General features: G+C 41.5%; 1 protein-coding gene across 1 annotated transcript; it reads left to right on the forward strand.

The window, feature by feature from the left end:
• Position 1: 1 nt before the first annotated feature.
• LOC137886995 (MAP kinase-activated protein kinase 2-like) lies at positions 2–13,303 on the forward strand. Its single transcript, XM_068729746.1, has 10 exons — positions 2–241; positions 5,864–6,003; positions 6,710–6,774; positions 8,171–8,250; positions 9,867–9,993; positions 10,702–10,777; positions 10,884–11,008; positions 11,658–11,743; positions 11,835–11,915; positions 13,111–13,303. The coding sequence occupies exons 1-10, from the start codon at positions 2–4 to the stop codon at positions 13,246–13,248; spliced, it is 1,158 nt and encodes a 385-aa protein (XP_068585847.1). The 3' UTR covers positions 13,249–13,303.
• The last annotated feature ends 558 nt before the right edge of the window (positions 13,304–13,861 follow it).

Genomic DNA, 13,861 nt, shown 5'->3' on the forward strand with positions numbered 1-13,861 from the left:
CATGTCGAATCAGCTCCAGCCGGCTCCCCCGAGCCAGCAGCAGCAGCAGCAGCAGCAGCCCAGCCTACACCCCGCTCCTTTCCCACAGTGCTTTGTGAAACCGTTTAACAAGCCTCTTCAGATCAAGAGGAATGTGATAACAGACGATTACAGTGTAACGAGCCAGGTGCTCGGGATGGGGATAAACGGCAGAGTGCTGGAAGTGTTCCACAGAGAGAGTGGAGAAAAGTATGCACTAAAGGTACTGTTACCTCAATCCTGTTGGATTCCTGTTCAATGCATGGCTATGATAAGAGGAGGATGCATGTTTTATTTTAATAAGACAGATGTAGTCCACTGACTCGGTGTAGATGGAGAGTGTTGTTATAAGTTCATATGTAAACATAGAGTGTTCATAGACTCGTGTCTGGTCACAGTGATGTATTGGATGTTGTTGTGTTTGTGTCTCTGTGTCAGAGGTGATGAGCTCATCTCTGACACTCGTATCACCTCGGTGGTCTAGAAACAGCTCCCTGCATGTCTCAACAACACAAAGTCTTTCTGTATAATAACGTTCATGTTGTGTGTATTATTCATACTTATGGCTACTATAGAAAGATGAAGCTTCCGATGGGATTTTTGTGGAATATTTGTGCTAGTTTTAGCTCTACAGTCATTGTAAAGTGAAATCCAGCAGTTTAGATCTGGATCTAGATCACACAGACTTGAATGTAATCTTCTCTGAAATTCTTTGGATTTACAAACCAGCATTGAATGAATACACCCTCACATGCACGCATCATCTCCACTCATTCCTGGGGCCTCTGTTTCTCCAGTTGCTCGTTATCTTCACTTCCTCCGTTCAGATCTTAACTTTTCTGAGAAGCCGCTGAAACTTGTTTTTCATTATTGGTGCGCGGTGAACAGGGTCAGAGCCTGGCCCGTAATGACTATCGTGCGATGAGGTTGTCTGTCCTTTCGTCACCTTCTCGGTCAAAGAAAGTGCAGTCGAGGCGTTTGCTCGGGACGTGTGAAGTCAAGCGAGCTGAACGCTACAGAACAGAACTTCTACCTGCCTCTCTCACAATGGGTCCTCTGGGCTCGATACGGACTGTCTTCTAAATCTCAGTTTCAGCCCGCAGCGGGAGATCAATCAGTACATTATCGCACTGCATTCCTCTGGACGAAGACACAAGAGATGAAGCGCCTGTGATGCACATCCAACTATATACTGTACTGCTGTCACATCTGGATTTAAAGGCAGTAATTGTATTTTGAGCTGAGCAGAGTTCAAGAGGTGCTGCGAACATTGGCATTAGATGTGAGTTATAGATTTTCGTTCTCACGGGAACTTGTAATTTAAGGGTCAGGTTTACGGATGGATTTGTGAGAGTCTAATTTATGTTTCAGAGTTTGTAAATTACATATATTTTCCAGCAGCTCTGGCCTCTCTGGTCTTCCATGTTGAGGCGTCTGCGTTTTGAAAGACGAGTGTTGACTTTCCAAAGTGCTGCAGTCAGAAGGAGAGACGGCAACATGCCGGAGTCTAAAAGTAGCCTCGTGCGAGAGGCCTGAGAGGCCTGAGAGGGCTGAGAGGGCTGAGAGGGCTGAGAGGCCTGAGAGGCCTGAGAGGGCTGGGGGATCACGACGTGTGGTGGTTCAGCGGGACGCGGTGTCATGATAGCACACGCTCAGCAGTGAAGCACTTCTGAGAGTAAACAAGACGGAGGAACTATGGATCAATCCTTTCCTGACCTTTGTTTTAGACTAGCAGAGCCTCATATTTCTCTAAACTTCTAGTTATTTTAATGAGAACTGAACATCACTTCTGACATTTCTGACTGGTTTGCATTCATCAGATATGATTTCTTGACATAGAGATCACCCAAATATGGTCTTTGGGCCAGGGTGTGACCGTGGCTAAGTGGAGAGCAGGGCCGCCTTTCAATCAGCGGTTCGATCCCCGGCTCCTGCTCTACTAGTCTCATGTCAATGTGTCCTTGAGCAAGACACTTAACCCCAAAATTGCTCCCATAGCTGAGTCTATGGTGTGTAGATAGATACTGAATTGTAAGTTGTTTTGGATAAAAGCGTCTGCTAAATGACTGTAATGTAATGTCCTCTAATGTCTTATAGAAAAAACACTTGTATTTAGTTCTAGCATGTTCGGACTGAAGACAATTAAATAAAAGACCTTTATATTCCTTAAAGATGGAAGATACGAGATTGGGAGAGCGTCTCGATTGCTTCCCACCATGGCGACGGCGAGCTGGCGGCTAACAGTCCTAACAGTGCTAACAGGGCTAACAGCCCTAACAGTGCTAACAGTCCTAACAGCGCTAACAGTCCTAACAGCGCTAACAGTCCTAACAGTGCAAAGAACCGCGACAGTACTGACAGAACAGAGTTTATCTGAGGGGGAACCGGAGGACGGGTGCTGAGCTGTAACCGCCGCATGAGAGCAGTGCAGAGCGGCGACTGTGAGCTAAACAGTGAGGCGCGCTAACATGCACCGACATGCACTCAAAGCGTTGGTTTGTCCGTTACGGGCTACCGTAGAAACATGGCGGCCGGCTCTGTGAAGAAGAATCACTGCGGTCGAAAAGTCAAAAAAATGAATTCTAGGAAAAGACAACCACGGTGTTTAGAGAACCCGACTCCACTTTCACTAAGCTACATCATTTTAATACGACGGCTCACTGACGTAGTTCTGCCAATGAAACTACAACGAAGAAGGACTACGAAAAGCACAACTAAAACACGACATGGTGTAATCTATTACTCGTGAGCACGCAGCTATTTAAAGAGAGGCTGCTTCACTGAAACCAGAGCTCCTTCCTTCCTCTGCTGTCACACTGAACAATCAACATGCTTCAGTACAAACGGACAATTCACTGGTGTGCAACATCAGTGAATCTGTTCAGTATCAATATGTGCTTTGTACAACAATGTAGACTCAACGGTTCGGTTATATTGTGCTCTTTAACAGTTTAATAATCTTCGGAGGCCGAGCTTGTTTTGTTTTTTGTTATTGAGAACGAGAATTTGTTCTTTGACAGTTTACTATATTCACTGTTTTTTTGTGTTCAAAGTAAATATATAGACATATAAAATGAAACAGATTGTTGCTGTCTATTCATATTCATCAACATGAATCCGATTACTTTCTGACTGTGAGTCTAATTGTTAAACCTGTGTGAGATGTATCGTTTGTTTCATCTACTTTATCTACTTTCCTTTCATAAAGGAAGGTCCAGTGTCTCCTATGCTAAAGGGGCTAATAAAGGAAGCATCCTTTCACATTTAGAGACTTCAAACAGCTCTTATCATGGCGGCCACTTGTGTAGACCGTCGTCCTCTTAGGTCCTCGCGCTGACATCTCTGAGGTGAGAGGAGTGCATCTTGTGTGGGAGCGTCTCATCCTGATATATGTTTGTGAGACAGACTAATCCACTCAGGGAAAAGGACCACTGTAGATCACAGATGGAGGACCTCTGAAAGAGTCCAATAAAGAAGAGTGTAAAACTGACATCCTACAAATTTAAGTCGTGAAAATATCACAGAGGAATGCAGAGGAAGTTCAGAACACTTGAAAGAAGGAAATACATTTTGTTTTCTGTGTCCACGGAGCAATTTATTGAACCCGACGTGTCATAAATGCTCCTCTCACAGTTAACTGCCCTGAATGTTTGCACTCTCTCACCCACAACAGCCACTCTTCACACCGTCAGACTAGCAGACTGAGGTGGTGCTGAGGTGGAACTAAAGCTACGACTAAACCATATTTTCATTATTGATTGATCTCAACATTATTTTCTCAATTAAAGACACAGTTGGTAATCTTCTTCAACAACTCACGTTATAACAACAACGCACATTATAACAACAACACACAAACAACAACACACGTTATAACAACAACACACGAACAACAACGCACATTATAACAACAACACACATTATAACAACAACGCACATTATAACAACAACACACAAACAACAACACACGTTATAACAACAACGCACGTTATAACAACAACACACGAACAACAACGCACATAACAACAACACACGTTATAACAACAACGCACATTATAACAACAACACACGAACAACAACACACGTTATAACAACAACGCACGTTAAAACAACAACACACGAACAACAACACATGTTATAACAACAACGCACGTTATAACAACAACACACATTATAACAACAACACACATTATAACAACAACACACGTTATAACAACAACTCACGTTATAACAACAACTCACGTTATAACAACAACACATGAACAACAACACACGTTATAACAACAATGCACGTTATAACAACAACACACGAACAACAACACACGTTATAGCAACAACACACGAACAACAACACACGTTATAACAACAACTCACGTTATAACAACAACACACGAACAACAACGCACGTTATAACAACAACACACGTTATAACAACAACACACGAACAACAACGCACGTTATAACAACAACGCACGTTATAACAACAACACACGAACAACAACGCACATTATAACAACAACACACGGTATAACAACAACACACGTTATAACAACAACACACAAACAACAACACACGTTATAACAACAACGCACGTTATAACAACAACACACGAACAACAACGCACATTATAACAACAACACACGTTATAACAACAACGCACATTATAACAACAACACACGAACAACAACACACGTTATAACAACAACGCACGTTATAACAACAACACACGAACAACAACACACGTTATAACAACAACGCACGTTATAACAACAACACACATTATAACAACAACACACATTATAACAACAACACACGTTATAACAACAACACACGAACAACAACACACGTTATAACAACAATGCACGTTATAACAACAACACACGAACAACAACACACGTTATAACAACAACACACGAACAACAACACACGTTATAACAACAACACACGTTATAACAACAACTCACGTTATAACAACAACACACGAACAACAACGCACGTTATAACAACAACACACGTTATAACAACAACACACGAACAACAACACACGTTATAACAACAACACACGTTATAACAACAACACACGTTATAACAACAACGCACATTATAACAACAACACACGAACAACAACACACGTTATAACAACAACACACGAACAACAACACACGTTATAACAACAACGCACGTTATAACAACAACACACGTTATAACAACAACACACATTATAACAACAACACACGTTATAACAACAACTCATGTTATAACAACAACTCACGTTATAACAACAACACACGAACAACAACGCACGTTATAACAACAATGCACGTTATAACAACAACACACGAACAACAACACACGTTATAACAACAACACACGAACAACAACACACGTTATAACAACAACACACGTTATAACAACAACACACGTTATAACAACAACACACGAACAACAACGCACGTTATAACAACAACACACGTTATAACAACAACACACGAACAACAACACACGTTATAACAAAAACACACGTTATAATTTCACAAATACCTTGTTTTGTTGGACCAACAGTCTGAAACCCAAAGATAAAGATAACAGTGTATCCTCATTTATTACAAAGAAAAACAAAAGCAAACTTTAGGCATTCAAAAAGACTAATTGCTTGTTAAAATATTTGTTGATTCATTTTGTGTCGTTCATTTTTAATCAATTACTCCTGCAGTAACATTTATGTTCACGGGGTCCTGAGCCCCATGACTGCTTTAAGCCATGACTGCTTTAAACTGTGACCGTACTGAACCAGGTTCACAGGACTGTTTGAGAGTAACACGTCTTTCCGCATGGCGTGTTTCAGATGCTGCAGGATTGTCCAGAGGCCAGACGGGAGGTGGAGCTCCACTGGAAGGTGTCACCTTGCCCCCACATTGTGCCCATCATAGATGTTTATGAGAACCTCTACCACGGCAGGAAGTGCCTCCTCATCATCATGGAGTGGTGTGTTCTCCTGCACGCACACACACACACACACACACACACACACATGCACACACACACACACACACACACACACACACACACACACTAAATCCAGAGCCAATACAGTATGTGTGGTCTTAAAACATAATTGCGTAACGTAAGCTTCGTTAATCCACACCAACTCACCATCTGAGGGGAGATAAGTAATGAAACGCAGTAAGAGGCAGGTGTCCACTTGATCTACAGCCGTCACATATGGTCCAAAAGAAAAGAAAAGAAAAGGTTCTCCAAGCTGGATAGGATATGATTAATGTTGTGTTATAATTCAATCCTGACCCAGAACCATAAAAGTGACTATAATGACTGCGTGTTTAGTGAGTGATGCTTCCAGCTGTTTTACTGTACCTAAACAATGAATTGACAGTTTATTGCTTTGAGGAAAGCAGCTTTTTTTGTTAAAGCTTAAAACATTTTTTTTTTGGCAAGTAAAAGATCATAAAGTTAGGCAAAGTAACCCGCTCTGAAGTGAAAATAACAAAATAACACGTAAGCGCCCGAGATCAGCAAAGAACAAGCTGAATACAGTTCATCCCCGACATGCAAAACAACTTTAATCATGCAGTGAACCAGGAGAAAGTTTCTCATTGAGGAGTAAAAGAGCTGAATGCCCGATGCCTCTACAGAGTCATTACACCATGTTTATGATTTCTTTGTTTCTTTTCAGTATGGATGGAGGTGAATTATTCTGTCACATCCAAGACAGAGGGAATCACGCATTTACAGAAAGAGGTAAAGAGGTGATCATCTCAGCCCAAGTCCAAGTTACAGTCCTGGTAATCCTGGTACCGGTTGGTTTGATACCACAGGGCACAGGGTTATTGGGGCAGTCAATACTTGGACATGTTTATTGGTGCACACAGTGTGAACACTGTTCCACTTGACAGCGACCAGTAAAAGCAGCCTCACTGCAGAGCTCACTGTGGCTCTGCTGCTGCTGCTTCATCACTTCACTTTGAAATCTGCCAACAAACAAAGAAAGAAAACGCTCAACATGACTCGATGCTAACCACAGTTACAAGTAGTGTTTCCTTTGACTGCGCCACAATAAAAATAATATGTGTTTTGCAAGTTGAATGCTATTAATTTGAAGGAGTGACATTAATTAAATAACAACACCTCTTTTATTATTTTAATAATCAATTAATTGTTTCAGTTGTGGCAAAGAAAAAGTTCTGGTTCTAGTTACTCAAATGTGAGGACTTTGTTTTGTTATTGATGGAATTTAGTTTAATATTTGTAGGTTTGGGTTTGTTTGGACAATACAAACACTCTGAATAGATCACTTTGGGTTCTGGGAAGGTATTAATAGTATTAGTAGTATTAGTAGTATTCACAATTTACATTTCATAGACATGATGAATTGATCAAGAAAATGTATGAAGATAAAGTAATACAAACTAACTTTATTAATAATACAAGCAACACCTCAAGGTGCTTCACATACATGGAATTGTAAAATATTTCCATAAAAATGCTGTTATAAGGGTTTAAATGGGATTAATTTATTATAAACAATAATAAAGACCCACAAATAAAATCAGATACAACATGTAAAGACCTGAATTTAAAACACATGTGAGCCAGAACTCAAGGTGAGTCTTAACATGTTATTATACTATTACACTACACTGTGTAGTTACAGGTGTAGGTGATGAAATCAATTAGGATCCCATTAATAACTGCTGTTATTAATGACACCTGTTCACTCTGCAGCGACTCGTCAACGTGTGAAACTCAGAGTCTTGGTATTGTGCGTATCACTGGAATGACCATAATTCATGTTATTGAATACATACCCTAACCCGAACCACTATGATGTGAGAAAGAGCTTACCGAGCACAAAACTGATTAATGAACAACAACTAACACAACAAAGCCTAAATCATCCCACCAGAATACACAAAAGGCTGTTTAGAGAGCAAAAATGAAACAATTGATCAAAAAAATATTATTCACAAAACATATTAGTTAGATTTGAACAATCGTCGGTGAACCAGGTACAAATCTAAAGGATTTTGACTTTTCACGGTTACTAGTGTGCTGCTGAGTGCATCGTTTAATCTGCTTCTTTCTGTTCGTACTCCGGCTTCATGTTCACGTCGTCCTCTTCCTCCTTCTCACTCAGAGGCCTCCGACATCATGAGGAGCATCGGAGGAGCCATTCACTTCCTGCATTCCGTCAACATCGCCCACAGAGACGTCAAGGTAAGCTTAACGTTGTGTGTTGAAGACCTGTAACTCGAGATCATTCTCAATAAAGCTGTGGGTTTGTTCTTATCGTGCTCTCATGCCGCTGACAGTTACACATCCTGTCAAAGAACCCATGTTTAAAACAAGGAGAACAATCATCCGTGAGTAGATTCCTCTCCAGACAGCCCCCGATGGAAAAACCACAACTGTTTCCATGATCACGTCCAACAATAGAAGCTTCTCTTTATTTGGTCTCTGAGCTCCATTTCTACTTTTTATTCTCTGCCGCACACTCTTAGAAATAAAGGTGATCAGGGTTCTCCGGCTCGTCATCATAGGAGAATCATTTGTGGTTCCTGGTAGGACCTTTTTATAAAGGTTCCACCTGGAACCCATTTAGAGGGTTGTACCTAGAACTCAACATAAAGGATTATACCTAGAACCATCTTTGAAAGTTTCCACCCAGAACCTCCTATGAGAGGTGGTGTCTATGGTGTAATGGTTCCATCTAGAACTCTCCCTGGAGGTTCTATCCTTTCCACCTTTTAACGGCTATCAAGGGGTTTTCTACCTCCATTTTCTGTTCCAAGGGTTTAATCTAGAATCCACACAGAGGGTTCCATCAAGAGCCTTTTCTGTTCCAAGGGTTTAATCTAGAACTCACACAGAGGGTTCCATCAAGAGCCTTTTCTGTTCCAAAGGTTTAATCTAGAACCCACACAGAGGGTTCTATCGAGAGCCTTTTCTGTTCCAAGGGTTTCATCTAGAACCCACACAGAGGGTTCCATCAAGAGCCTTTTCTGTTCCAAGGGTTTAATCTAGAACTCACACAGAGGGTTCCATCAAGAGCCTTTTCTGTTCCAAAGGTTTAATCTAGAACCCACACAGAGGGTTCTATCGAGAGCCTTTTCTGTTCCAAGGGTTTCATCTAGAACCCACACAGAGGGTTCCATCGAGAGCCTTTTATGTTCCCAGGGCTGATGTGGTGCAGTGCATCATACAGCGATCATTGTCAACAATCACAGTTTTCAAACACTCATGCTTATGACAATCCTTGAAAAACTCTTTCTTTCAAAAAGGGTTCTTAGTGGAACCCTCAGTCTCACAAAGAATGCATGAAAACTACTTTCTGGAGCAAATGGTTCTGGGTAGAAATTCAGCCCTTCAGTAAGAACCCGTTTGGAACCCGTTTGGAACCATAACAGTTATTTCTGAGAGTGTAGCATAAAAACACATAAAAAGATCAGTTTTACTAAACAAAACAGTTACTAGTGCTCATGATTTTGGGACCTATTAGGCCTATTGTTACATACGTAATGGACATGCTATATTTAATTAATTTGATTAAAAACACATTGATAGTGAGCATCCAGCCTGCATAATGCCTCTTGAGTGAGATGAGATATTAAATCTTATATGAGTTGAGAGAGGCAGGAACCACGAGACGAGAGGAGGGAACAACATGCTTCAGAGCAGCTGCACACTCTGAACTGAAGACTTGATCGTTCAACGGTTTTCCTGGTTTTGCCTCCAGAAACTTAATTTGTGGTCTCGTTTGTTACCGTGAAAAGACATGGAGACATTAAATGAGCTATTTATCGTATTTCTATTCTTCTTCTCTTCTCTTTCAGCCAGAGAACCTGCTGTACACCTCCAAGAGGCCGGATGCTCTCCTCAAGCTGACGGACTTTGGGTTTGCCAAAGAAATCACCACCTTAAACTCTTTAGCGACGCCTTGTTTTACGCCCTACTATGTTGGTAAGATGTGACATGTGAGGTGGAAGATACACTTATATAAATATCTCAATCACACACCTGTATGCGCATTGTGAAGTATCGCATAAGAAAAGCTGTATGTAAATTGAAAAATACTTCCTTAATAATTGTAAATATAGTTTTTTTAATGTTTAGGTGGTTTTTAGGTGGTCGTAGCAAACATTTAACTCACAGATCACATGACGTATCAGCTGTTTCTGCTCCAGACAACATGAAACAGGCCAACAGTAGCTGACATGAAATGGTTAAAGTCTTGGATTTCCATACTTTCCAAAAAACAATATCCTGAAACTGCTGTTTTTCCAGGGCGAGCTTTTGAATTTTCCAAGTTGTGCTGTGTTCCATCCTTATCTTATGTGAACCTGTAACATGTATTCTGATAGTTCCATGATTTTTCTCATCTCAAAAATATATTTAATTTTTTTTAATTTTTTTATTTAATTATACACTTAATTAGGTATTTCTTATCTTTATTCTAGCTGAGGCCTGCAAATAGGCCTCGTTTGTAAAAGGTTAATGGTGTGCTTCCTTTGGAAAGTGACATGACTGATGACTGATGACTGATGACTGATGTGAGAAGAAGACTGATGAGAAGTTACATCCCGTGGACTGCTTGTAAAGTCCTGAGTTGATGTAGAACCTTCAAAGCATTAAATGTGAAACAGAAGCTTTTCTCTTCGCTCTCTTCAGCTCCAGAAGTTCTTGGTCCAGAGAAGTATGACAGATCCTGTGACATGTGGTCCCTGGGCGTCATCATGTACATTCTGTGAGTCACTGTGAATCATCTCACCGTCAGACGTCGTTCACTTTGAAGCTTCTAGAAATGATTGTTGCTTCTAGTTATTAGATGTTTGTTTCTTTGTGATGCTCAGACTTTGTGGATATCCTCCCTTTTTCTCACATCACGGTCTGGCAATATCTCCAGGGATGAAGAGACGGATCCGTACCGGACAATATGATTTCCCCAACCTAGAGTGGTGCGACGTGTCTGAGGAAGGTGAGAGCGGCGGGAAATGAAAAGTGAAAACTGCTAATTTGTCTGAATGCTCCTTCAGCTTCACCCTCCACGCTCATCTGCTTGAATGAAGCGTCTCCCTGCAAAGACACGCCACACATTCACAAGCACTCTACGTTCTTCAAAAGTGGTGAAAGCATTTATTAATCGTGGATGAACAGAATGAACAGAATGTATTACTTATAGCACTAACTGTTTCTCTTGTTTCTGTACTTTGGCTCTGAGTTATGCTCTGCTTCAGGCTCTTAGATGCTTGTTTAAAGGAAATGTACTTATGACTTCTGGTGACTAGTAGTTCTTTTGATTACCAATGTTGATGCACTTATTGTAAGTCGCTTTGGATAAAAGCGTCTGATAAATGACTGTAATGTAATGTAATGTAACAGAAGACTTTCTGTTACGTCACAACAAATACAGAAGAACAGCAGCAAAGCAATAATAGTTATTATGTATTGATTTTATGAATTGTAGATTCAGATTTGTTTTGTTTAACTTTCATGTAAATGATGCCATAGGAATGGAGACTTTGGAATGGGTCGCACATAATTCCAGTTACTGCATGACATGTTAGTGAGATGATGATGATGATGATGATGATGATGATGATGATGATGATGAGTTCTTGTTCCAGCCAAACAGCTAATCTGTCACTTACTGAAAACTGAGCCCACCCAGAGAATGAACATCAGCGACTTCATGAACCATCCCTGGATCAATGTGAGCGAACGCTTCAACTGTTTGAGCTGCTGCTTCTGAGAGATGCATTGTGGGATTTACTCATGTTATTCATGTTCTCTCTCCGATGCAGCGGTCTGTTTGTGTCCCACAAACGCCTCTTCACACCAGCCGCGTGCTGCAGGAGGAGCAGGAAGTCTGGGAGAAGGTCAAGGTGGGTGCTGGTGTGGTGCTGGTGTTGATGTTGGTGTTGGTGCTGGTGTTGGTGTTGGTGTGGTGTTGGTGTTGGTGTGGTGTTGGTGTTGGTGTGGTGTTGGTGTGGTGCTGGTGTTGGTGTTGGTGTGGTGTTGGTATGGTGTTGGTGTGGTGCTGGTGTTGGTGTTGGTGTGGTGTTGGTGTGGTGTTGGTGTTGGTGTTGGTGTGGTGTTGGTGTTGGTGTTGGTGTGGTGTTGGTGTTGGTGTGGTGTTGGTGTGGTGTTGGTGTGGTGTTGGTGTTGGTGTGGTGTTGGTATGGTGTTGGTGTGGTGCTGGTGTTGGTGTTGGTGTGGTGTTGGTGTGGTGTTGGTGTTGGTGTGGTGTTGGTGTTGGTGTTGGTGTGGTGTTGGTGTGGTGTTGGTGTGGTGTTGGTGTTGGTGTTGGTGTGGTGTTGGTGTGGTGTTGGTGTGGTGTTGGTGTTGGTGTTGGTGTTAATGTTGGTGTGGTGTTGGTGTTGGTGTTAATGTTGGTGTGGTGTTGGTGTGGTGTTGGTGTTGGTGTGGTGTTGGTGTGGTGTTGGTGTTGGTGTGGTGTTGGTGTGGTGTGGTGTTGGTGTGGTGTTGGTATTGGTGTGGTGTTGGTGTTGGTGTTGATGTGGTGTTGATGTTGGTGTGGTGTTGGTGTTGGTGTTGGTGTGGTGTTGGTGTGGTGTTGGTGTGGTGTTGGTGTTGGTGTGGTGTTGGTGTTGGTGTGGTGTTGGTGTTGGTGTTGATGTGGTGTTGATGTGGTGTGGTGTTGGTGTGGTGTTGGTGTGGTGTTGGTGTTGGTGTTGGTGTGGTGTTGGTGTGGTGTTGGTGTTGGTGTGGTGTTGGTGTTGGTGTTGATGTGGTGTTGATGTGGTGTTGGTGTTGGTGTGGTGTTGGTGTGGTGTTGGTGTTGGTGTTGGTGTTGGTGTTGGTGTTGGTGTTGCTTCTTTAAATGCACAGAATCGTCTCTGGATTTATTTTCATCTTGTAAAATCAGGAGTGGGTTTGCGGGTGAATGTACGATAGTTTTGTTTATTTTTTAATGTTTCACGTTAATATTTTATAATCGTTTCCATCACCACAAAATGGAATCCATCCAGCTTTAACTGAAAACTGGACGTGTGGGTTTTGTTTCCATGCTGTTATTCTTGTGTTTGATAAAAGTCATGTTCTTATGTTCATCATCAGGAGGAAATGACAAACGCCTTGCAAACGATGAGAGTGGACTACGATCAAATCAAAATCAAGACCATCGATGACTCAACGAATCCTCTGCTGCTGAAGAGAAGAAAGAAAAGTAAAAACTCTGCCACACAACCAGTGTGAGGCATTCAGCTACACACAAACACACGCATGAGCTTTAGTTAGCTTCAGGGATACAAGTGGCTCTGATACCTTTATAGTGTATTTTTAACGTTTACTTTAAATTATGTTATTTTAAAATTTATAAAGCACCTATAAGCGCTTTTATAAATGTGCTTTAAGGACTTTCTATGCATTGAAAAGTATTCTGTGTGTGCATCAGCGCTCATTCATGAATCCTCTCAAAGAGGAAACTATAATCTTATTTGTACTAGTTTAAGGTTGATGTTTGTGTTCCGTGTTTCTGTTCTCAGCGTAGAAACCGCTGAGACGTTTCGCCTCGAGCTCGTTTTCTTGCATCGATTAGTTTTGTCGATTGACTGAGTGTTACCAGAACCCAGAACCCACTTCTCCTGTTTGTCACGCTGATGTGCAGTATTCTCATTGTGCGTGTGCAGTATTCTCATTGTGCGTGTGCAGTATTCTCATTGTGCGTGTGCAGTAAAACGTGTTGACCATGTGTACAGTGATGTGGACAATGTTCACATCACTATTGTCACGTCTGTCTTTTGCTCTGGATTAAATCTTTTGATATTCTCTGTGGCTCTGCGTGTTGTTTGACCAGTTATCAGTTCAT

The sequence above is a fragment of the Cebidichthys violaceus genome, unplaced genomic scaffold (assembly GCF_023349555.1).
Source record: "Cebidichthys violaceus isolate CVI_PGR_0920_01 unplaced genomic scaffold, fCebVio1.0.p SCAF_47, whole genome shotgun sequence".
NCBI classification, from domain to species: Eukaryota; Metazoa; Chordata; class Actinopteri; order Perciformes; family Stichaeidae; genus Cebidichthys; species Cebidichthys violaceus.

Bases quoted from the DNA above. Each gene is read 5' to 3' on its own strand.
- LOC137886995 (XM_068729746.1), top strand. From the start codon at position 2: ATGTCGAATCAGCTCCAGCCGGCTCCCCCGAGCCAGCAGCAGCAGCAG. The intron at 6,775-8,170 runs GTAAAGAGGTGA...CTTCTCACTCAG, and splicing joins TCACGCATTTACAGAAAGAG to AGGCCTCCGACATCATGAGG. The intron at 8,251-9,866 runs GTAAGCTTAACG...CTTCTCTTTCAG, and splicing joins TCGCCCACAGAGACGTCAAG to CCAGAGAACCTGCTGTACAC.